General features: G+C 37.6%; 1 protein-coding gene across 1 annotated transcript in view; it reads right to left on the minus strand.

The window, feature by feature from the left end:
* Nucleotides 1-21,113, minus strand: part of Smp_180900 (hypothetical protein) — a gene marked incomplete at both ends in the record, with an annotated part of 36,451 nt that extends 15,338 nt beyond the window's left edge. Inside the window, 8 exons of the mRNA XM_018795383.1 lie at nt 4,315-4,779; nt 9,464-9,631; nt 10,884-11,112; nt 13,375-13,916; nt 15,670-16,077; nt 16,915-17,136; nt 17,789-18,012; nt 20,786-21,113. Coding sequence (XP_018649701.1) covers nt 4,315-4,779; nt 9,464-9,631; nt 10,884-11,112; nt 13,375-13,916; nt 15,670-16,077; nt 16,915-17,136; nt 17,789-18,012; nt 20,786-21,113 — 2,586 coding nt within the window. The remainder of the gene's footprint in view (nt 1-4,314; nt 4,780-9,463; nt 9,632-10,883; nt 11,113-13,374; nt 13,917-15,669; nt 16,078-16,914; nt 17,137-17,788; nt 18,013-20,785) is intronic.
* Nucleotides 21,114-26,673: the final 5,560 nt, after the last annotated feature.

The following is a 26,673-nucleotide window of genomic DNA, read 5'->3' on the forward strand; positions in this document are numbered from 1 at the left end:
CTTCAACGTGTCAGGAGGTTTTAAGACTCAAGAAGCATCATCATAAGGAATGGATCTCTATCGAAACTCAACGCAGGAAGAACAAGAAGGCAGCAATTGACAATAGTCGAACAAGAACAGAGAAAGTCAAGGCACAAACTGAATACACAGACGAAAACAAGCAAGCGAAGAAGGGCATTAGATCAGAAATATGTGAAAGAACTAGCAACGACAGCGGAAAAAGCTGTAGGAGAAGGAAATATAGAACAACCAGATGACACGATGAAGAAACTAGTAGGGAAATATAGTAAACCAGAGTGACCAATCAAAGACACAGAAAGGAAGCCAATCACTCAGGTTTACAAACAGAGGAACAGATGGGTGGAACACTTAGAAGAACTCTTGAATAGTCCAGCCCCATTGAATCCACAGGATATCGAAGCAGAACACACATACCTCCTTATGGCTGTTACCCTATCAATGATATAAGAAATAAGCATGGCCATCAGACAAATCAAGAGTGAGAAAGCAGTACGACCAGACAACATATCAGTCGTAACACTCAAGTCAAACATAGAAGTAACTGCGAACTTGCTCCACATTCTATTCAAGAAGATTTAGCAGGAAGAACAAGTTGAACCAACAGACTGGAAAGAATGGTACCTCATCAAGATACCAAAAAAAGGAGATCTGAGAAAATGTGAGGACTACAGAGGCATCACACTACTATCGATACTAGGGAACGTTTTCAACAGAGTGTTGCCGAACCGGATGAGAGATTCATTAGACGCCCAACTATGACAACAACAAACCGGATTCCGTAAAGATCAGTCGTGCACACACCAGATCGCGACACTACGTATCATCGTTAAACAATCAACTGAATAGAACTCGTCACTATACATCAACTTCCTTGACTATGAGGTGTTTGACAGTGTGGGTAGGAGAACCTTGTTGAACATTCCTCGACACTATGGTGTACCTAAGAAAATTTTCAACACCATGCAGAGTTCTGATGACGGACTACACTAGAAAGTCGTGCATGGACGACAGCTGACAGACACATTCTGGTGATTGGCTGGATTATGAAGACCTCCATATCTGAGGGGAAGCACGGAATACAATGGACAGCTCAGAATCAATGAGACGATTTGGACTTCACAGATGACCTAGCCTTTCTATCCCATACACATTAACAAATGAGGATGAAGACAACTAGTGTAGCAGCAGCCTTTGCATCAATAGGCCTCAACATACACAAGGAAAAAACCAAGATCCTCAAACACAAAACAGTGAAAAACAACGTAATCACATTTTATGGAAGATGTAGAAACATTCATGTATCTGGGAAGCATCATTGATGAACAAGGAAGATCTGAAGTATATTCTCCGCTTTGTTTACTTCATTTCGTTTCTCTGATTACCTGTCAGAATCAACAAGTGTACAGAATATAAGTATTCAAAATTCATTCTCGTATTTAATTTATTTTATTCTGTCATTCTTTACCACGAATTAATTCGATAAAAATATACGAGGGTTGGCGGCATATATATTTCAATAACAATCATCATTCGTACGATCTAACGAGAGCCAGATACTACTATGTTTGAAGAGATTACGAGTTCATCTAATGTGCGAACGGAACGAAGACTCAGTGTGACACAATGATCAATCAGCTAACCATTCCGATGAGTCCTAGCCCCGCTAACTAGATAGAGAAGTTCAAGTTCAGAAGAGGGAAATATATTCCACAAGCAGCCAGAAGCATGAACAACAACAGCAACAATAAGCAAAACTCAAACGTATATATATATATATATATATATACAACATAAAAATATCCTTAAGAAACATTACAAACTAGCATACTAAAAGTAACAACGAACCAATAGCATTTAAAGTCCTCCCAAGTAAGAAATACAACATGAAGGTGAAAATGGGTACTTTTGGCGCGAAAACAAGAAATTCAAATTTTCAAAATGGAAAGCATTTACCAAGTAAGTTCTATGGATCTAACAGCTCCAACAGATACTCAACCATTAAAGTATCATACAATTTCTATGTTTTAAAGGTTAATCAAAGATCCCCCCCCAAAGAAATAAATAAACTTACATAAAGTAATTCTAAAGTCCATTCACGGTGTACTAAACTATATAAATATAAGTTTAATGTTTCATTTGTTATATTTTCCATGATTTCTTTATCTATTTGACGTATAGGATCTAGCCTATTATTAAAAAGCTAATAAACAAAAAACAACAACAAAAAATCAATATGAGAAGGGGGGTTTTGTGGAGATATTAGTAAATTTATATAGTTAAGATCATGAGTCAATTGTAGCTAGACCACCATGGAAACACCTGGGAGCACGGCTTGACGACCGTTTCGTCCTATTGTAGGAGGAGTCCCATAATGATCATACTACTGAAATGAATTAATCTTTATAAAACATTGGATTATATTAAGATAAAACCAGATATCCAATGGTTACATATACAATAATCTATAAACTTTCTTCAGATAATATATTGTAGTGTAAAGCTTTGCTAATCTATCACCTCGATAACCGTTATAATACAAATATCTTAAGAGTGCATGAAATCAGAAGGTAAAGAGAAGCTGCAACTCAGGACACAAAGTTACAAGCACATCGAGAGAAGTATGAGTAAGTATCAGCGAGCAAGAGCAAGCAATTTCATAGGTAAATTTATAGTAAAATTGTATAAGGGCTCAGCAATACAAAGCAAAAGTTAATAATAGGATTTGTGTGCATACGTATATGGAGAGGAGGATGAATCATTGAATAGTATTTGGGTATTCAACGTTTTGGCTAGTCTGTCATGTGCTCTAGTGATCATAACAGTACAAAGATATATGAGAATTGTTACTATCCAAATGACGATGTCTGTTAAGTAAATTAATAAAAAGGGCTTAACCAAAATTAACCATAATCGAAATTGGGTATAGGATAGTTGCTATAACACATACATTCAGATATAACTTAAAATAAATCAGTAATAGTTATCTGAAAATACTTCAATCAATCGGTTAAAAAGTGACTATGATTTATTTTACCAACACAATTGATTTTTATATGATATTCGCCCCCCAAATGCCCTCGTACGGCCGAGAGTGTGGAGGGGTCACCCTCCCTCTCGAAATGCTCTCACACGGCCACGAGTATACGGCCTCTGCTACAGAAATCCTACTCACTGTCTTCTCGTGGCATTACTGTTCTTCACGAAATTGAGAGGACGAAAAGTGAATGTCTGGTGCTTTAACCAGCTCGGTGGACACGGAAAGTTCACCTAGGGTAGTTGGAAAACTTTGACTCCAAACCAATGGTGCACATGGGATGGCTCCAGTATCCTGAGGGAACAAATGGCATATGAACCAGTTGTTGGTGACCGGCTACCATGGGACTGCATCTCCTTATGATGCTCCACTGCCTTGTGGATCAGACCTTTAGGTCAAAGGCTCCGGGTGTGGCCCCCTAAACAAACCACCTGCTTCGGTCTGGGCACCTGTGCAGTATCACAGCCCTCACACAAATCAAATGAGATTTGTGTGGCGTATACACATCTGGTGCCCCTTTGTACCAATATTTACGTGTTCAAATAAATAAATAAATAAATAAACAAATAAATAAATAAAATGTTCGTATTATGTTCTCTTGTTAGACTGAATACCAGTATAGAAAAAAAGTGTTTCTGATTCGATAGCCTTCTACGTTATCTCATGATTGCTTAACACCAGTCATTGTCGATTGAAGCGTGTAATTGGTCAAAGCTAAGGACTAAACTAAAAAAGCATACTTGGATCAGAGAATTGTGATCTGAATTTTGATTGATGAACCACATTGACTAACACCTTTTGTAGCAGATTGATGGAATAGGATGAGACAGGATTAGATGTAGAAGGATACGTTAGTGAATATATTCTTTAGCAATAAAACATAGGCAGGTTATAAAGATGATTCGTAACAATTTATCGTAGTGCTAAACGCTGATACGAAACGACTATCCATTTAATACTTCACAGTAAATACATTTATCTTATAGTAGGATAGGAAGTTTGCCCAGGACAGAGTTGGATGGAGAATACTGGTAGGTGGCCTATGCTCCTCTCCACGAGGGGTAACAGGCGAAATCGAATTGAATCAAGGATAGGAAGTGAAAAGCCATAAGGTTTTCAGTTCCAATAAAATAACTAATGCCACGTGAATATGTCTTTTGTGAGTATCAAATAACTAAAGTCCACTACTCAGCGATTATAGAAAACAAACAAACAATTGATGATAATCAAAAATGAATGAAAACATCCACTAAACATACATCAATTAGATGATCTTCAATGAAATCTATGATTAACTTCTCAATTAGTTCATTAATTATCATTTCTTCAAGTAGAACCGTTTGAGAAAATGTTGAATAAGATAGAACTTCATCAACACATTCATTATATACAATTTCCAACAATTCATTAGATATTTGTTTCTTGTTATATATATTCCTTTCAGTTAACCATGAATTAGTTGTTGCCAAGGTAGAATTTGTTGTCGGTTGTTGATACATGAATGGGGTATTCCAATTATTATTACAAATATTACTGTCGGGAATACGATTATTATAATCAAGTGTATCATTATCATTTTGTGTATGTTTCTTTTGTGAACAAATATATTTACCATTTATATCAAATGAAGATTGGACAGGAGATGGTATTGCATCTGAAGGATTAATAGGAGAACCATTGAATAGAACAGATAATGGGATACCAATACGCTTATTCTCAACCAGCTAGAAAAAATTATATTAAATAGGGTAAAAGAATAAATAAATAGGAATCAGTTTATTCATGTATAGTCAATGTATTTTTAGTAAAAAAAATCTAGATGTTACTCTATACATCCATTTTACAAGAGAATAACTTTACATGCAACCATGGTAAGCAAAGATGGATAGTAGCTAGCAGTGGAATCCAATTGGACGCGCGTTTCGTCCTATTTGGGACTCGTCAGCTGGATGTACCTGCATCTCAGATTTGATGTTCATTCTGGGACTCGAACCCAGTACCTTTCGCTTCAAACGCCATCGCGTTATCTGCTCGGCCACTGAGTCCTGATAGCCACTTGCTTGTGCTTACCATGCTTGTGAATTAAGGCTATATCGAGGCAATAAGCACAGTATGCACATATGCCAATTAGAGAGTGACCAGTTGCAGTCCTCACACATCGATGGGAAGATACAAACAAACAATATTAAATGAATTTGTATACAACGTTTGTGCATCAAATATAAGTCGTTTTTAAAGTTTAGAGATTTATGACAATTATCTGAATGGTTTATAACACGATAAAGTCAGTCAGTCAGTCACAACGTAGAACTTCGTACGTACGTATGTAGATCAGTTCGAGCTGCCATACCATATTAGCACAGAGATGCAGTTGTCGATTCAAATCCCATAGTGGTAGTGTAGTGAACAAAACACCGGTGGGGACAATCGAATGTATTTAAACACAAATTACAGACTATCTCACTAAATTCTGATAACCATACAGTAAATCGTTAATTTGCAAAATAACAATCAATTGTCTTAATCTTAACTGTTCCTTCTGCAAATATCAGCCCGTCTTCTCTGATTTCATTGTTCATGCACTTTCGTACCGATTGAGCTTTATTTCTATTCGTTCCTTATCGATCTTCTCCTAAAATATGTTCTATGCCTGACCATCACCATATACTACTTATGTGGATATAAGTAGGCCACACCACAGTAGAAGTGGTAAGAGTATAAGCAGTAATCGGAAAGATTAGGGATTGAAGATATCATTCAAGGATTATAATCCAGTGAAATAAATTTGGGAAGAGAAAAAATATAGGGAACATGAAGAATTCAGAAGATTAAGATTTGGGAGAACACAAAGAAGGAAGGATGCACCTTCGTCATTGCAAACGATTTTGAACCATATCATTCAAGGTCTTTAATCATCGGTTACTATCATCTCATAACACGATAAAACATCTCAAATAATCAAATCACATAAGTTATCAGGTACCATAGTTACAAGCTCAAATTATTGATGAAAAGAAAAGACTTATAAACTCTATACCCTATATTTGCTTAATCATATTTACTTTATGTTAAACATGTAAACTGAACCATCGTGGTGTATTTATCTGAGTTCACTGAGGACATTCTACCAATGATTAGTCTTTGTGAATAACTTACTCAAGAGGATAAGGGAAGATTTATTAGCTTAGATGGACGATTTTAGTGGAGTTCCGTTGTTTGAGATGAGTGATTTAATCGTCAACCTTTCATAGTCCTTCTGGGCAATATCGACAGTACAAATTTAAAATAGAAGTGAACTATTCGAATTTCTGCATTGCAATTGACAGTCTATTGTGTCAAGCTTGATTAGTTGTTGCTGTTCTTGACCTTTCTATTGTAATTAATTGGTTATTTATTTTGATGATCAACCTCTTTGACCTAATTTTCAACCCTATAAATGATTGGTAAATCGGATTGATTTCGATATGTTTATTGATTACTAATTGGCTTGGGTGATCATTTTAATGTTCTCTTTAAGATTCCAACATTTTTCTAGTCGAACGTTTCTCTTTATTTGACTACGTGCGAAGGCACTTTGTGTGTTGTGGCGTTGAAGTTACCGACTTCGCTGCGCGTTCGTATGTCGGTATCGCAAATATGTTGCGTGTTCACATGTCGAGATTACCAATATTGTTGTGAGTTCGTAAGTTACCAACTTTGCTTCGCGTTCGTAATTCGGGATCGCCAATATGTTGCGTGTTCACATGTACAGATTACCAATTATGTTGTGCCGTAAATCTGATTCCCTGGCCAAACCAATGAGTGTAAAAATTATATGTATTCTAAATCCATTCTCGTATTTGACTTATTTAACTCCGTTATTCACCAACGCGGATAAAGGAATTTATTACATACGAGGATAGACAGTACGTACGATCAAAAAGGAATTAGATTTACGCCACAACATAATCGGTGAGCCCGACGTGATACGAACACGCAGCATAATTGGCAAGCCGTATTTGGAACACGCAACATGTGCTCCTTGAGAGGTAGTTAATATCCATGCATCTGCAGATGAAAATTGTGAATACTTTGTTCAATGCAGTGTTTCTCGTAGACGGAGCAATTTATTTTGTAGATAATCTTTGGACTTACTTTTGTAATTTAATCATTTGGTTTGTATAAGTTTGATTGAAGTGATCATGGTGGTTTGCGAGATAAGGCTATTTCAAACGGTTCCAATAATCTTGTTCCCATTTCTGATCACCTTTATAATATGGTAGGATGATCTGTTTGTTGGTTTCCACATTTGCTTTAGATTCCAACTCCTACCTTAACTACGGTCAAACTAAGGGTTTATCGAGATCAGTTCTGATGTAACGTTTTGTATTCAGAGAAAGAAAAACACATCCCGAACACCAACGGATTACTAATCAAGGAGTTTAGAAGACTACTTTTTTTAAAGTTCTGCACCAAACCTAATTACATAATTTGAGCATAATAATTGAATGAGTGAATGTCCGGGTACGTGACCAGCTACCGTAAGATGATGTCATCCATAATGACACAAAATCAAAACAGGGAGTGTAACTATTGTTAAAAGTAGTGTATTAAAAGCGGAATGAGTTACATTGATGCTTCTGTAGAGGACTGATCATTTTTAACCCTACTTTTCGTTGTGAAAGATCAGTATCACTAAAGACAAGGGCGGTTATCGGTGGGAAAATGCATCCACAAACCAGAACAGTCAACAATACACCTTCATCCTTAGATCTTGCATTCACTGCTCTTTATCTTACCAGCTTTCAAACTAAGCTACCTAAAATGGTTGGACCTCAAAAAGTAAATATTTCAGTCAATATTGCTCAACCCAACAGTCATGATACCTTGGCAACTGCATTAAGGTAAAATCTGTTCCAGAAATAATAAATTAAATCCTAAAACAATTCAAAAATATTATACCGAGGAGTGGAATGTGGTTACATCAACGATTACTTGTATTTATGTTAGTGTTATATCCCCTGGTGAATTATGACTGATAACTTTTGAGGACTGACAAGTAGTCAAGACTGCTCATACGTATTTTATGTATCATTGGGCGATCAATAAATTCACTGTTCTCTAATTGGACGTTCATATATATCAACCAGGGCACGTACGCACCTCACACGTTATAACTGGCGACGGGGTAAAAAAATGGCTCTAACTTCCGATCAATTTCAGTTGCTAATCCAGCGACAAGAGCAGCGTTTTAGAAAGATTCAGTTGGAATTCATTGACAAGTTACATGCAAAGCTGCTAAATTACCCATGCTTTGGGGGTGCAACAGAAGTTGAGGCATTAATTTCTAAATTGAGTAAAGAGCTGGAAATCGATTGCAGAACGAATGAACATGCCGGTGAAAGCCTCAATGAATCCGTGAAAAACAGTAATCTAAGCGCAGCAGTAGCAGTCATACATGATCAGCCCAGTAGTCCAGTACTGTCTGTTTCAAAGACATGTCCTATAAACGGTCCAAGTCCTATTATCCCTGAAAAAATACGTGCAAACAGTGGATTATCTTGTTCACAGAAAGACAATGTCTTGCTAAATGCTCATGAAACTGCTGCAGTACCCGCCCATGAAGAAACGGGAAACAAATCGAGCAGTATTGTTAATACAGTGGCGCCAAATGAAACTAGTCATAATGCGAAAAATGTTTCTAATAAGTCTAATGGTCAAGATTCTCTAATTTTTTTGCCAGATTTCGATTATTTTGATGATTCATATGTTCCTGTTGAAATCTCTTATAAAAATGGGAGAAAAATGTCAGATGCATTAAATGATAATCAAGAATCCAATACGATTTTCATAGATACTGATTATGATTCATTATCTACTAATGAGGTTCCGAATAAATTCAAGGAAACTGTTTCAGAAGAATCAGACGCTGGTGACCTCGAATCAAATGTCGTCGATCCTCATGAACTAGTCATCCCTAATGGATTCTCTGTTAAATGTGACAAACATGTTTTATATAAAATCACATTAACAGTAACTTGGGTATATGAGGATCCAACAGTCTTTCGTGGGGGAGGATAAATTCGAGAAATTTAAAATCCGGATATCAACTCCGGATTTCTCAAAAAGGGGAGGTGTTATATCCCCTGGTGAATTATGACTGATAACTTTTGAGGACTGACAAGTAGTCAAGACTGCTCATACGTATTTTATGTATCATTGGGCGATCAATAAATTCACTGTTCTCTAATTGGACGTTCATATATATCAACCAGGGCACGTACGCACCTCACACGTTATAACAGTTAGCTAAAAATATGACCTAACTGTTAAACACAATACGGAAAACAGAATATCAACAAAAATCGATAATATAGTGTACGTCAAAAAGAAAAAGAGAAATATGCGATCAAATTAAATAGTACGTACATGAAATGATCTCTGTTCTTTCCATGGTAACGTAGGTGGTTGGGGTTGAATTTGTTTTTCAAATATCACATTTGAATCAAACACTGATAAACCCCATGTTTCACAGAAATCTTTAGATTCTGTTTCATTTTCAAAACCAAGTTGTTGTGTTAGAGTAGAAAGAGGATACTGTTTAAAAAATTTAAGATAAACAGTGGGGGAAAAAAGGGTGATTATAGCAACAAAAAAAACTTCTGAACAAGTTAACTCAATGCTAATTATGTGACAACAAATAAGGTTAAATCTAAATAGTCATATGCTCACTAGTGACTGACTCCATAAGGTAATTCCTGGAGTTCTAGTGAGAATTTGTGGCCAGTGGAGCTAATCCGTATCAGGTAGAGACAGGTATCTATCTCAGTACAATAGAAGTTGGTCGCGCAATTTCGTGGATCGGTTGAGGTTAGACATTAACACCGTTGGATGTCGGCTCAGGGGTCTATCGGTTAAGTGCTCTGTCGCGAAACTGGTAGGTCGAATCTCGCGAGGTGGGATCGTGGATGCGCACTGCTGAGGAGTCCCACAACAGGACGAAATGGCCGTCCAGTGCTTCCAGGTTTTCCATGATGGTCTAGCTTCAATTGACTCATGATCTTAACTATATAATCTTTTAAACGTAAGGTCATGAGTTCGAAACCAAATTAACATAGATGTGAGAGAGTGGATATTATCAATAAAATTCTCACAAAAATGTTGTCCATAGACTAGTATGACGAATGTGATTATGTAATACGTTTTGTGCACTGCGTCTTAACTTATTTTAAATAACCGACTATTAACTGAACAAAACAGTTGTCCAAGCCTAAAGACTTAGAAAATAAACAACTACGAACAAGTTTATATTCTCGTCTATAAATCACACTACGTGGAAGCTACTTATACAGTAGGTAAGATTGAACTTCAGAAGGTGGAATAGGGTTAGATACCATAATCTACTAGTTGAAGGTTGAGTCAATAAATGCATAGACCAAAATTCCCTTGTTTTAGACTATATTACATGTATAAGACTGAGCTTTGAAACTGCAACACGGTGACTATGGACTGAATACTTATGTATTTATTTAAACACATAGACATTGGTACAAGGAGGCACCAAATACATATGCGTCACATAAATCATTTGGTTTGTGCGAGGGCTGGGATACCACCCGGGCGCCCAAACCGAAGCAGGGAATATTTATGTGGCTGATTGGAAAACAACTTCATAACTAAGTGGATTAATAGTTTGATCTGATTCCCACAAGTTCATTGTATAGAATCCCGTTAACTGTAACACTTTGAAGAATGATTGTAGTACATGAATAAGAAGACAATCTAATTTAAGACTTTGATTTCAATAAGATTATAAAATCGACAAGGAAACCGAAGAAACGATACTCACATGAACCTCTCGCTTTGGATGTCCAGCAAATGCACAAGATAGTTTCATTAGAGCTTGACTACGTATTTGTACAAAATATCTATGCATAAGACAAGCAACTAAACATGTAGCTTGACGAGCTAAACGAAAAAATCTGATATAATTGTTTGTTATAAGAGCTTCATGTGTAGCAAATGCAAATCGTACAGGTTTAGATTGACGTAATCGTTCAGGTAAACGTTGAGCTTCACTAAAATAAAAAAAACAACATCAAAGGTAAAAATGTGCTCAATAAACCAAAGTCATAAAGGGCAGATTAACTAGGTGAAAGATTTATCATTATTTATTTAAACACATAAATATTGGTACAAGGGGGCACCAGATATATATGCGACACACAAATCTCATTTGATTTGTGTGAGGACTATGATACTTCCCGGATGCCAAGACCGAAGCAGGTGGTTTTCTTAGGGGGCCACACCCAGAGCCTTTGACTTTAAGGTCTGATTCACAAGGCAGTGGAGCATCATAAGGAGATGCAGTCCCGTGGTAGCCGGTCACCAACAACTGGTTCATATGCCATTTGTTTCCTCAGGATACTGGAGCCCATGTTCACCACTGGTTTGGAATCAGGAAACAAGTCACTATCCGGTATTTTTAATGAGCTGATTAAAAAATTCACTGAATCAGGGATGATTGAAACAATTATGAAACAAGGCAACCCTTAACCAAGAATAATTAGCAGCTCGGCAAAGAAAGATGTCCTAAGATGAAGTCATAAATCACACACAATCCTATCTATAAGTATTGCCTGATTTCTACAGACTAATAAAAGGCAGATTGATCAAGTATCATTACAAATGAATTAGAGAATCAAACATATGGTCGCTCCAAGATTATCGACGAAATATTCAGCGATCTAAATGGTTATTATTTTACCAAATTTTCTTGAATGAAAACGTATGGAAATCGTCATTAGGAAGAGTAGGTTTTGTGGGACTGATATATAACCAACTTGCTCCATAGAATCAATTATACTGATAAATAGACACACATAAGGAGGTGTTTCAAAGTAACAAGTTGTCCCGAACACATCCAGGAATTAAATACCAGCGAGATTAAAGAATACACTTTATCAGATTTAATAAGTGATACTGTTGTGAACAGAACACTGGTTGGGGACAATCGAATGTATTTAAGCAAAGATTACAGACTATCTCAATAAATTCTGATTACCAAACAATGAACAGTCAATTTGCAAATTAACAACCAATTGTTTCAATCTTCACTGTTTCTTCTCTTATTCCATTGCTCATGCATTTTCCAGACGTTTGCGTTTCATTTCAGTTCTTTCCTCATCGGTCTTCTGCCAAAATACATTCTATGTCTGACCCACACCATATACTACTTATATGGATATAAGTAGACCACACCACACTCGTCCCCCCTTTAAAGCATTCGTTCATGCGGTGGTTCTGCTCGCCATGCCACTATCTTCTTTCACTGCAGTCTGTGCCAAACTCTCCGTCAGAATGTCGAGTCTGCGTCGCGCTGACCTCCATAGCTCCGTCGACCTGCCGGGGCACCAACATCCGCATCCACCCGGCACCTGGGACGTTCAACACCCGTACTCCACCGGCCTGCTGAGCCATCTACATCCGATGTCCACCCAGCAGCCGCACGTCCCACTGCTCCTCTCCGTCGACAGCACCCGCTACAGCCAACGCCGCCCCGCCAGAACACTCCACTCGACGCCAACTCTCCACACCAGACTGCCCCAACTAGCACCTCAACTCCAGACCCGCAGCGGCGTCCGCAGAACAGCACCCTTCCTCCTCCTGGTTGGCAGCGACACCAAATGTAGTGAACAAAACACTAGTTGGGGACAATCGAATGTATTTAAGCAAAGATTACAGACTATCTCAATAAATTCTGATTACCAAACAATGAACAGTCAATTTGCAAATTAACAACCAATTGTTTCAATCTTCACTGTTTCTTCTCTTATTCCATTGCTCATGCATTTTCCAGACGTTTGCGTTTCATTTCAGTTCTTTCCTCATCGGTCTTCTGCCAAAATACATTCTATGTCTGACCCACACCATATACTACTTATATGGATATAAGTAGACCACACCACAATACTACTGAAAGGAAATTTTTTGCTAAATCTTTGACGATAGATACGGTTGAAATGAAGTGATAAACCGCTGTTGTCGAATGAGATACTAGCGTGGCAATGCTGAAAATGGCTATCAATTTAGTGTGATAGTGATGACTATTAATGGAGTTAACGATTGCAGTTTCGTTATTGTTAGTATTCCCCAGTTAGATACACCAACATTCAAGTGAAGTAGTAAGGAAAAACAAGGGGAGCATAACTCACCGCCAAAACAACATATGTACATTGTAGTATGGACGCATGCTCGTTTGTGTATCACCATTGACTAACAAATTCCCTATTGTTTTCACTACTTTCAAAACCTCTTAAATACAGAAACTATATACTCACTTGATCTCATTTTGATCGTTCAGTTTCATTAAAAGCATATAACCTCGAAATTCTGCTTCATTAGGACATATGTTTTCAGAAGTAATTGATGAATCTAAATCACTGTACATCTCTTTTAATGTTTGCAGACATTGAGTTAAATTTTCTGAATTAATACGAGGATCAAAAGTATCCACTGGTTGATCAACTAATCGTGCAGCACAAAAAATATGAAATCTTGCTATCCGTTCAATAACACCAATAACAATTGGACAACATAAGTTTTGCTGTCGTATATCTTTACGAATAGCACGTGTACGTGTCCACATAAATTCATACCAAGGTTTCCATAAGCTACGACTGGTATCAATTTCTGGGCGATCAGCTATGCTAGCTAATAAATAAGCCATTGTACGTTGCAAAACAGATGTCGGTCGTAGTTCTCGAGGTAGTGGTACAGGTTGATCAGCTGAAGAACGTTGATAATCTTTCACAGCACGAGTATGATCCATCTCCCAAGAAGATGAATTAGCACTCATTGTAGTAGGTAAACACTCAAATATCTTTAAGTAAAGAAATTATGAAAATTTATGAAACACTTAAGAAGTAAAGTGTTAACAGTAGTACAAAAAATGTAATGAGAATTCCATATTGTACTAAATATATCTAATAATATCATTTCGTTTAGATAACATATAAGTAATTTTACTGTATCACCCATTTATTACGCAAAATGTTGCTTGACACTACAGGGTACCGAAAATGCATTATGTAAAGGAAAACTGTTAAAAAGAAACACAACCATTAAAAGATGCAATTGATATAGATTTCATTCATTTTAAAAGCACCCTATACCATTTGTAAGGAATGTAACAAAAGGATCGTCAGTGACTTTTATCTAAGACCATATCTGATAATATCTTAAGCTACTGAATGATACAATCATAAGAATCTCATTCGGAGTAGTGATATGCCAGGAAATACTAACACAAGATATTTGTCTTTCACTTTGTGAGCTCATATCATAAACTGTCGCTTAGTCCTAGTGTCAGGAAAAAGTGCTCAGTTTGAAAGCAGTTGAGGGATCATGAAAAGAATATCCATGGATCATTAAACTCTGGGTTTTAGTGTGGCAACATATGCAAAATTAAACTACTCCTTATGCCCCCCAAGACATTTTCGACGTTAGCATAAGTTATAGTGTTGTCACTATGTACCAAAAGACATTCTGAGAAAGCGATGATCGAACACGGAGTTATCGGACAACATCAAGTCAAAGAAGTTGGGTTCTACATCCATTATTGAGCATAAATGATAGCGAACGTAGGAAGAGACAACCAAGAGGTAACGTTGTATGTCTATTTTATATGTGTTCTTACTTCTCCATGTAACAAAACAGCGCATAAGCGATGGCCTATTGGAATCCAGTCTACGAGAGCTTGAACTTGGACTTAGTGCTACACCTACGCCAAAAAGGCCACGAGAAGATGAGAGTCGTCTCCAGGTACATGAAGAGTAAACCATAATGACCCCTCATATTGGCTAACTGAGGCCCAATAGTGATCACACTTAGATCTTGTATATATGTTTCCGAGACAGCATACATCGATGGCATGTAATTCTAAACTCCTAGTTAAGGAAGTCTGTTGGCCTATTCGAGATAACGTTCGAGCATTGGAAGTCCACAAAATGTAGTTTAGAGTGAGGTTTCAAGAGACTGCGAATAACATTTTGTGGACTCGAACAATTAGCATTAGTGGTACACGGGGATAAAGTCATAGGAGAAGGGTTGATGGTGAAGATGAAAGAAATATCAAGGAGTGATGAAGTGATTTGTTTTTACACAGGAGGATCTCTAGTGCTGCTAGAGGTATAAGGACAGTTATCACTTCCCACCCAGTTGCCCATTATGTGGAAGTATAATCATTCTTGAGGGATCTAAATGAGAAATTGGATTAGTAATGATCTTATGAACCTAAGAAAACAGGTGTTCCAGCCAATATAACTCGTTTGAGCTATCATAATAGGCAGGCTCGATCACCATATCAAGGTAGCAGTTACGATCTGGTCTGAATTAAAAAGAAAGTAAAAGGCACTAATAACCCGATTTCAATGCTGCGGTACAGCGAATTAACTGCATACAATATCATGTGCTACGTTCTGAGCCAGATTTATAGTACAGTGATTATAGAAACTATCTAATTGTACAGATTAAATATGAGGCAAGGTTTCATATGAAACTTGTGCTCAAACTAGTGATAATTACATATTGTATAAAGTTCATACTACGAAAGTATTCAACAACAAAAAACATACAGATACACGTTGATGAGCAGCTCGACAATAACGTTCCAATTCAGGACACATATCTTCACATGTGCCTTTAATAGGTGCATGACGAATTGGTTCATCAGTATTGTTGTTGCATATATCTGAATATTGAATTTTTGGATCAACAGATTCAGATATAGATCTCAGTTCACAATCACGTCTATAATTTTCTTGTAATACAAACAGTCGTTCATCTAGTGTAGTAGCACTTGAAGATTTTTGATTGAATAGACCATTCGTATTATAGGCGGATACATTTGACCGTGTAATAGAGGATGATACTGTTGGTTGTGTATTGTAGCATGGTATCTGGGACGACACAGATGATAATTGATTATCACTTGAAACAGATACGCTAGAAAATTGCTTTTTATTCATGACCTGCTTTATATTCTACGAAAGAGAGAATATTTAAAAAAGAAATCTTAAGTGATTACAGAAAATGTGATGTAGTTAGTAAGATTGAAAAAATGTCAAATGTTACTTATGTTGTTGACCAGCCATGTAAATGCCTTTATGAGATCAGTTCGAAAAAAGAGGATAAATCATCATAAGTTTGATGATTAACTATCTTTTTACGTAAAACATAACCTTAATACGTTATTCCGAATCGACCCTATGAATACTTTATTATTTATTTGAACACAAATATTGGTACAAGGTGGCACCAGATATATATGCGCCACACAAATCTCATTCGATTTGTGCCCAGACTGAAGCAGATGGTGTTCTTAAGGGGCCATACCCCGAGCCTTTGACATAAAGGTCTGATCCACAAGGCAGTGGAGTATCGTGAGGAGATGCAGTTCCATGGTAGCCGGTCACCAACGATTGTATCATACACCATTTGTTCCGTCAGGATACTGGAGCCCATGTGCACCATTGGTTTGGAATGAGGGTTTTCCAACTCCCCTAGGTGAACTTTCCGTGTCCACCAAGCCGGTTAGAGCACCGGACATTCGCTTTTCGTCCGCTCAATTTCGTAAACAACACCTCCGCCACGAGAAGGCAGTGAGTAGGACTTCCCTGTCAGAGGCTATATACACGTGGCCATGTGAGAGCATTTCGAGACGGAAAGCGGACTCTCTTCACTCTCGGCCGTACCAGGGCATTCGGGGGCTACCGTTACCAATATGGATCGTCATTTAATATGAATTAGCTAGCTGTTACATGTTATTTAAAAATAATATCACATAAAATGAAAACAAATACATTTGAAAATAAGCTTACAGACTGTGATGTAATTGTTCTTTTCAGAGATGTACGCGATGGAGACATGGATGATACAATGTTTTTACCCTTGATAGGACCTAATTTAGGTGATATTGGTGTTGATCCAGAATTAGTTTGACGACGACATCGTGCCATTGTAAAAAGGACTGAACTAGGCAAATCGATGTTAGCAGATGCAATACACTCACGTCCTGATCGTTTAGCTCGATTTGCAGAAGACTTAAACATTGAGAATGAATAAAAATTTGGTTTAAAAAATATGTTGACAATGTAGAGGAAAGATAGAAACTAAATAACCAAAACGGAATAACTAACATTTTACTTCCATTTGCCAGTATTACGACGTATTAATGTTTGTTGATTTACTTATCTACAACACACTTTGTTATTGACAGGCAGTAACAAGCCTTTATAAACCACTGAGATACAATTGTGTAGATAATACTATATTTTTGAATCGAAAATGCAACTAGTAGACGGATGACGTATTAACCGCAACCAGAAACAACGAAATATATTCTTCTGAGAGTCGTATGCTGTCAAATTTAATGGACAGATTCACACAACATACAGTCGCAACAACTTGTCGGCCAAACCGGTGGATCGGAGTCTGAACAGCGATTGTATGAATTAGACCCAGATAGACGAGTTTGGTTAATCATATCAATGAGGGTATTCAAGCTGAATTATTTAGAAAGTGTATGTGATATGTTTGCAACTGTAGTTAGGTATTCTCACCATTCAAGCAACCAATAATGTATTCTATTAGACTAGTTAACCATAACTATCCTTTTGTTTTACGTTGATAACTTAGTGTGGGTAACTCAACAAATGAAGCAAACGCGTAGCTGCCAACCAAATGAGTACTAACCAAAGAATTAAAAGCTATATAAGCAGCATCCATAGAAGGTTGACATATAATACGTTCAACAGGACCAAAACTTTGGAAGTGCTTCAGTAGAAAACTTTTTGTGTTGTATTCAATCGGCAAACGGGATAATTTAACTGCAGGCCAATACAAGTTAGCAGCATTCTGGATATTATTTGAATCTAAGCACTCTTTTTCATTGTTCGAAGATACAGGAACATCGAAATCTGACAAATGGAAGGATTGTAATAAAGAGTACACAAACAATAAGAAACTCGATTGCAATAGAAAAAAAAGGTTAACAAACAGTATCGATTAGTCAATGGCATAGTATAGCGAAGGACCTAACATAGTAATATTAAGTGAAGTGTACCATCTAGTCGAATCTAAACCGCAACATAGTGAACAAGAATTGAATTATTTGTACATGAGTAACTCAGAAACTAAATACAGGTTCTTGTCCAAGAATTTGAGGATCACTTTTACAAAAACTGAAGATTATCAACCATCCGCACCGAGCTTTAAAACGTAAGCTGATAGTTCATAGTCAAACAGTTAATGCGATGAAATACGAAGCCGACCGGTGGATGGGGTTGAGCAAGCTCGAGGAACCCGTCCACAGATGAAAAATACGGGTAATTTCATTGATCTCAGTTTAGAGACCAATGAAGAAATTACGATGCAAAGAACAGATACTACGCGTGATCTTAGCTCAGAGACGAAAAGCGATCCGACTCCAATTATCAATTAATGAATATAAAACACGCCAAACCTAACAGATGCAACAGATTTTGCCAAGTTCAGAACCAAACTAAACCTAAAACATAGGAAACTCCTGCTGTACCCACGAAGTTTAATAAGACCATAAACATGGTAGTACTAACATACGAAAGTCCTGATCACAATCAAGGCGAAACGCTTGTCGACTTCAAAAGTACCTTAAATGAGCTAAGATCTATATGACGTTTTGTATGGTTCGTTCTAATAAGAGCGAGAGTAAAAAAGCTCAAATTAATAAGAAAGACCATCAAAAAGGCGCATATTAATAAAAGTGAACATTAAGAGGGGGCCTAACATTTTTACTGATTTGAAATATATTCTACTAACTCTCCTTTGTAGAATTCCTTCCCAAAATGAACAATGTAGTGGAGGAATAGCATAAAGGCTTTAGTCAACTTATTGACGCCACTCATCCAAGTTGTTATAACTTGTGGCCGAGTGGATGCCTTGTTAACGTATAACGGGATAAGACCGCCAATCAGAGAGCAGCGAATTATCGATCGGACCAAATGACACACGGAAACCGTACGAGCAGTCTAGAGTACTTGTCGGTTCTGCTTCTGCCTAGCCGAGCCAGTTAAGTCCAGAACAGCCTCTGCGATATGAATCATTGTATTTCAAACATACTGAGTTTATATACCAAACAGACAGACCACATCGTACCATAAAATAGAAAGTAACATTTGTACAAGATTCAGCCAGATGTGGCTGTGAATAAAGGGAACAGTAGTTAATATACAGGACATAATTCATGAATAGGAAATCGTATAACAGTAGTTGATAAGTCAAAATAAAGCTCATAACAAGGGGAACATGAATATGAATAGTTTAGTTATTTAGCGAATATACGATAAAAACATATGCATAATATTGGTTCATAGAAAGATTCCGAAGTTACCATTCATTACCCATATCGGGGCATAACACAAGTATATAGAAATTTATTGATTTTCTGAGAGAAGAGAAGAGTCTAGATGGAATCAAAATCGGACAGTCTGTTGCAGGAGCTCATCAACAGCACTTGAAAAGAAAGTATAAGGAGGTGGCAGCACGTATCGAACCGATTGTAGATTACAAAAACAGATCGACACTAGACTATCTACGTGGAATAGCATACGACATTTTAGTTTTAAAAGAAAGGTATGTTTTTTAGAATCTAAAACTTGCTCAAAAAGAAATTTACCAAACATTTCTCAAGCGTTTTCGAGGCATCCCTCTAAATAGACTACCCCCTAGCTGTTTGATATAGACCTACGAGTTAACGTGACCAGCGTAATTAGAATGACGATTTGTTGCCAAATCCGAAGAGTTACATAGTTTGTTGAAAGTAGACTCTTTATTATACGTTTAGAAGACCACATTTTTGATTGGTCGTAGGGCTGAGGGACAGAGGGAAAATCAAACAGATTTCACACCATTAAAAATGTTATTCCCCCCTCTTTTCAATGCACACTTTCATCAACATTCGCCCTCTGATGGTTGGCTTTATTAATATGTATCCTTTTCCACTCGCCTTTTTGAATGGACACCATTTTATATTCATGTTGAAATTTTGCGATGAGTAGTTCATCAGAAAGAGCATTCATCGATGTGCTTCAAATAATTTAAACAATCAACTACTTCATTATCAGATTAAATAGTTTAAATAATTTCACACAGACGAATTTACTTTCGAAAGTTAAGTGATATATGGCAAACTGCAATAATGTGCAAGTTGCTGGCATAATTTTTCTAACCTAGGTCATAAGAAAAGGTTGAAAGGTAATCCTTCTCCAGGATCCAATAAATCCTATACATTTCTGTACTGTAATTTATTTGCCAGTCAGTCAAAAGCAACATGGAACCTAAGATACGTACATTGGAATTTTGTGAGGGGTAGTAGTACTAACCGAGCAATTAGATGGAAGTAGGTGAAGCAAGGTTCAAATTTGCAGCCTACTGGCTGACTGCTGAGTATGTTAACCACTAAGTACTTTTAATATCCCTACCTCAACTTTTAGCAGTAATGGATCTTCGAACAGAATGAATATACGTATTGCTCGAAGTTACCACAACGCATTAATACAATTAGATTAAATTATGGAAATGAAGACTAGAGTAGTATCAGTGGCAGTAGTGAATCTTCGGACAGACTGGATATGTATCAACAAACCACTCAATCAAAACTACAAACTAAACAAGAGAAGTGTAGTAGATGACGAAAAACAAAGATAAACTTACAGCTATTGTGCTCATTGCCATTCATATTGGTGTCAATTACACAACGATCATTTCGATCTTTTTCAAAACCATCACCACTTCGAGGAGAATGGAAAACTGTTTTTGAGGCAATACTATTTTTCCCTATTGTATGGGCTGATGAGGAACTAGGCTCTGATTCTTTAATGTTTGTTCTGATTTCCGTGGTTGTTTTTAGGTTGCCAAAAAGTCCTGGGCCTGGAACATTACTATTTGTAGTAAGTGGAACTTGGAACAAGTTTGCACAAGAATCGTTGGATATTCCGGCAAACAAACCAGTGGGTTTGTCGGAACTCGATGAGGAGAACATAGGATTTTATTACGAGCAAGTTAACCGTGGACTGAGAGGCTTTCTGAAACAAAATGAAAAAAATCCCCAGTCTAACAGACATGATACAAAAATATTAATTAATTCCAGTAAAAATAAATCAACAAATAGTGTGCTTATTATCAAAAACGTTCGCTTGAATGCTTGTCCAACTTCATAAAGTGCAACATCAAAGCACTTGTAACAGCAGTGTCGACTAGTCGGGTGCACCATAATATTTTCTTTCATCATTTTGGACCAGAAAATTATTTTTTAAATCTTGGTTTATTAGTATAGTTTTAATCCATCCAATAAAGGATAATGAAGATTTGAGAAGAATAACATGAATTCATCTTATTCAATTTGGCTCTCGTCAGCTGCTTACAACCTATGATATTTAAATCGTAATCACAAAATGGGTTTAAATTACTTACATGAAAGAGTTTAGTTGGAAGTAAAGGGAACCTGAGTTTTTACCAGGGTACTGTTTGGTTGAAAAGTTTGTCATCTGTATTCAATGTAGTCTGTCACAAATCTACGCCGGCTCAAGCTGCCATATCACATTAGCATGACAGGATGAATAGCAATATGGATTGAAATAATGTACTATAAATGACAATCAGAAAGACTAGGTACTGAGAATGGAGTTCGAGAAGACAGAATGAAAGACATTTAGAGAAATGTAAAGCGAATGAATTTGCGTAATTGTGAACGATTATGAGCCATGTTATCTAGTAGCACAGATCTCAACCAGCTAGTCTACATCTACCACCATGGCTCAGACCAACAATCAATGACTTCATGAACTGATACCATGTTTCGGGTTGACCCCCTTGTATTTTTATCATCCTACTACAACACCTAACATTCCCCATCGATGTAGGCGACAGTTAAGTATATGTTATACGTATACCAATCACCTTAGTCGATGAAGCTTCGCAACCTCACCAACCGACTTGTTGCCTTTACCTATTACCCTGTACCTAAACTCAATATTGTCTATATGATCATTTCGCAATACGCAAGCACTGCTTTGAAGACTTCTATGGTCAAAGATCAGCTTACTCGTGTCTTCTACTTTTATAGACCGTAATTTACAGCCATAAAGAAATAAAGAACAGAATATTGAGCCGTGTATTTATACTTTGGTCGAGAATAACACATGTACAGACTAAATATTAAAACTCCCACTACTTCCTGACACCTCTGTAACAGAGTAGTGATTCAAGTAAATACCAGTTGTCTTTTATTGATGAAAATGACCCAAATGTATGAATGCAAAGTAAAATGCTGATAGCCAAGTCGAGTGTCACTCGATAAAAACCGGTGATCTACGACGAATGAGCCACAAACCATCTGTTAGGAGAAGTAAAGCATATGGACACACCAACTAGATTTCGTAGCGAAGTCCATTATTGCATTACAGTTGACGTCATTTCGTGATGGAAACCCTAATAATTTGTGTACATACGTTTGTTATTCATATTAGAACTGTCTATTAATTATAAGTGTATAAATTTTTCATCATAAATCTTTTCATAACTTAAGTGCTAGTAAGTAATATTCAATGTCTTTGTCAGGCGCCTGTATAAACCAGTCGATTTTTTGCACTCACTTCTTGTTATTTCGGTACGGTTCAAGGTGTTTATTTATGTCGAATGGGTGGTAGTTTAGCCAGTCAACCGCACTAATTCTAGTCAGTTTGGTAGTTACTTACGGACTTGTATATTTGGTGATTTAGATGAGTGCGTTTGTCTCAGAGCAGTAGAGTGTCTATGTACCAGCAACTATCACATTAACAGGTAGGAGGTTGGTTAGTTGCAACGTGAAAATATTGAAATGATGATTCGAGTGCCTAAAAAAGATAATTGTTTCAAGAATAAATAATAATTCACTAAATTGATAATTTGTAAGAGCATAGAATCAAAAGTACAAGATGAAGACAAGAAAGATAAGAAGTATTTACTGCTTATGAAGTAGTGATAAAGGCAGTGCGAGGGGGAGATGGTAACCCATGGGTGAATACGTGTTTGTCAAGTATCTTTTGAAATTTATCCACTGACGTGGCTGTGGTCACTAAGGTTGGGGGAGCATTGTAAATGGGGGCAACCCTCGACGAAAAAAGTGGGAGCGTAACTGATGTGCAATTTCCCGAGGGTTGCCTCGAAGAGCGTGATGTTCTGGTAGTATGCTCGGGTTGGGGCGACTTGGCGCATTTAATATATTGTATCTCATTATCAGGTCACCTCTTATTCTCCCATAGCTTGGCGAGAACAATCCCGGGTATTAGGCTTTGTCTTCGTAAGATTCATATCTTAATCCCATCACCCAATTGGTTGGGCGTCTCTGTACTCGGTTCAAGAGATTTATGAAGCACGCTATTTATAAAGGACAGTGGTATTTTTCCTCTGAATATATTTTATAGTATTGATCATTTAATTACGCATCAAGACTACTGTTATTGCATTAATTGAATTTATTTCAGTTAAAGTAATCCCCAAGAGTACCGCTTTTTTTTTCTAGAGAGGTTTTATCATCTGTACTTTTTGAGTACGGATACAAAAGAAAAATCTAAGGGCACTGGTATTTATTTTTCCTCGTTGAGTATATCTTTGAGTACTTTATGTATCCATAGGTGTTAAGGTCTTTTTTGTAGCTAACAAAGTCGGATTTTTTTATCTCTTTATTGTTCGGAACAGTTATATACAAGCCTCTGTTTTTGTTTGTGTGTCTATCACCTATCAAGCTTTAAAAGACACTCTATCTAGAGATCACAAAACAAACTTATGGCGCAAGTAAAACATCGTTGTGGCAGACCTGCATGCCATTTCCCTGTCGATGATGCGATTCAATGTGACAACTGCAACAAGTGGTATCACAATGTGTGCACCGGACTCACACCGGCTGCATATAAAAGGTGCTGCAAGCCATCATCACGCTAGCTTTGCAAAGCATGTTGTTCTAAAAAGTCTCTGCTGGTTCTTGAGACGATTAAGCTGCTGAACTTAACTAGAAAATTGCCCTCAGATAAACAGGAAGCAGTGGATTAGCAGAACTCCACTTTCGAGGAAATAGAGAGCGTTATCATGAACCCAGCTCTGGATTTAAATGAGACCATAAAGGTGGACCCCATCAGGGAAGCAGATAACAAGCATACTGATGTAGGTATGGTCACAAGGAAAAAAAAGCGCGCGGAGAAGAAACTAATTATAGACAGTACTAAGGTATGTGAATCTACGGTTTCAGTTGCGGGTTTACATATCAACACAAGACAAACTTTGGGGGAGCCTAGTCTGAGCGGTGTAGAGCATATGATCAAGAGACAAAATAAGGCAAATGAGTGGCTCATTCACACCCAGGAAAAGAAAGGTAAGGAAGCAGAATACGACCTCTGAGATTGACGCCAAATCGGAAATGGATTGCACGGAAGAGACAATTTCAAGGATTAAAATTCCACAACGTGTTAAGACGGACCTCGCTGATAGGTCAGTCATTTTTCACAAGTTAAGAGAATCTTCCGAAAAGGAACCAAAGGCTAGATTTGAACACGATCTCAGTTACGTGAAGTCCTTAATAAGCAAGCTACTCTCGGAAACAGTTGCAGTAGTTAGCATCTGTAAGCTTTATAGAATAAAACAAAAGGGTGGATTCTGAAAGTAATCAGAAAAGCCACCTCTTGAAGGTTACCTTTGCTACGTTGAGGAAAGAAACCTGATACTGGGAAACTTACGCAAACTGATTGGATCCGGAATATACGTCCGAGAGGATCTCAGCCTGATCAACCGTATTAAGAGACGAGCTGCAGAAGTATAAATAAATAGGCGCCGCCGAAACGGTGAAAGAAACCTCGTCTTTAAGGGTTTTTACATTTTAAAATTTCGGAGCAAAACCACCCCCAAACCACTCTGGGTGGTAAGGGAAAGTTCTCCATAGAATTAAAGGTGTGCTACACAAATGCTCGCAGCCTACTAAATAAAATGACAGAGCTCAAGACAATGGTAGATATAGAAAAACCGGATGTTATTGCTGTTTCAAAAACATGGTTAACGTCAGAAGTGTTTGATAATGAAGTCCAGTTGACTGGTTTTATATCCAGTAACGCTGATAGACCAAACCGTAGGGGAGGCGGGGCTATCCTGTATACGAAAAGTACCCTAACCATACGAGCTGTTGAGACAAAGGCATATGATTCAGGGACATGTGAACTAGTGCGTTGCAGGCTGAAATGTAGACGGCAAGATATTAAATTAGTTGTAGTATATCGAAGTCCAGAATGTGTAGTAGATGACTTCCTTCTAAGCAAACTTAAGTCGTGGTGTAATAGGGGTAAAAGCCTTATAGTAGGTGACTTTAATGCACCGTATATAAACTGGGTAAACTTGGAAGTAGGGTCATCGATAATGTCATTAGATTGCAAGCTGTTAGAAACCTCAATTGCACTACCTTTGTTCCAACACATTAGAGATCCCACCCGATATGACCTACGAAGCTCCTCGTCCCTCTTGGACTTAGTCTTCACACACGGTGACGACGTTGGTCAAATGACCTTCTTGCCACCTCTAGGGAGAAGCGATCATGCAGTCATCTTATTCAAATTCATGGCTGAGATGGCCTGTCAAACATTTGCACCGGCCCGTCCTAACATATGGAAAGCAGACACGGAGGCAGTTAACTCTGAAGCATCGGCGGAAGGCTGGGAATTCGACTCAGAGGCACCAGTAGAAAAGACATGGACACATTTCAGGCAGTTATACAATCGGGTAACTCAACCATATATACCCTGGACAGTCCCAAAGAAGAAACACAGCCATCCCTGGATAGGCCGGGATATTCGACGTTTACTAAGACGAAAAAAGAAATGTTGGAATGTTGCCATCAGTCTTGGAACAGCAAGTGCAATGGAACGCTACAGATCGGTAAGAAACAAGTGTATAATTAAAATCAGGGGATCTCAGAGGAAATATGAAGTGCAGTTGGCACAATCTGCACTCAAGCAACCCAAGAGACTATTCTCGTATATAAGTTACAAAAGAAGGATGCATCATTGGATTCCCAACCTAATTGAGGAAGGAAGTGGATCTGAATTGATAGAGGACGATCAAGAAAAAGCAGAAGCTATGGCAAAATACTTTGCGGCAGTCTTCACTCAGGAACCTCATCTATACGAAGAACTAAACCCAAATACAAAATCAACAAACCGTCTGCTCACCGTGGACTCTGATCAAGAAGATGTACTTGAGGCTCTTAGCACCTTAGACATGGAAAAGTCAACAGGACCGGATGAATTACACCTCAAAATCCTGAGACATATTGCACAATATATCGCAGCCCCACTGACTGTGATATTCAATATGTCGCTTGACCAAGGTGTGTTACCCTCAGACTGGAAGGATGCAATCATCACTCCCATACACAAAACAGGATCGAGACAACTTCCATCGAACTACAGATCTGTCAGCCTCACCAGTGTTGCAGTTAAAATACTGGAAAGAATAGTCAAGAAGACCACTATGACATTTGTGGGAACCAACAGCTTGTTAAAAAGCAAACAACATGGTATCAG

The sequence above is a fragment of the Schistosoma mansoni genome, chromosome 2 (assembly GCF_000237925.1).
Source record: "Schistosoma mansoni strain Puerto Rico chromosome 2, complete genome".
NCBI lineage: Eukaryota > Metazoa > Platyhelminthes > Trematoda > Strigeidida > Schistosomatidae > Schistosoma > Schistosoma mansoni.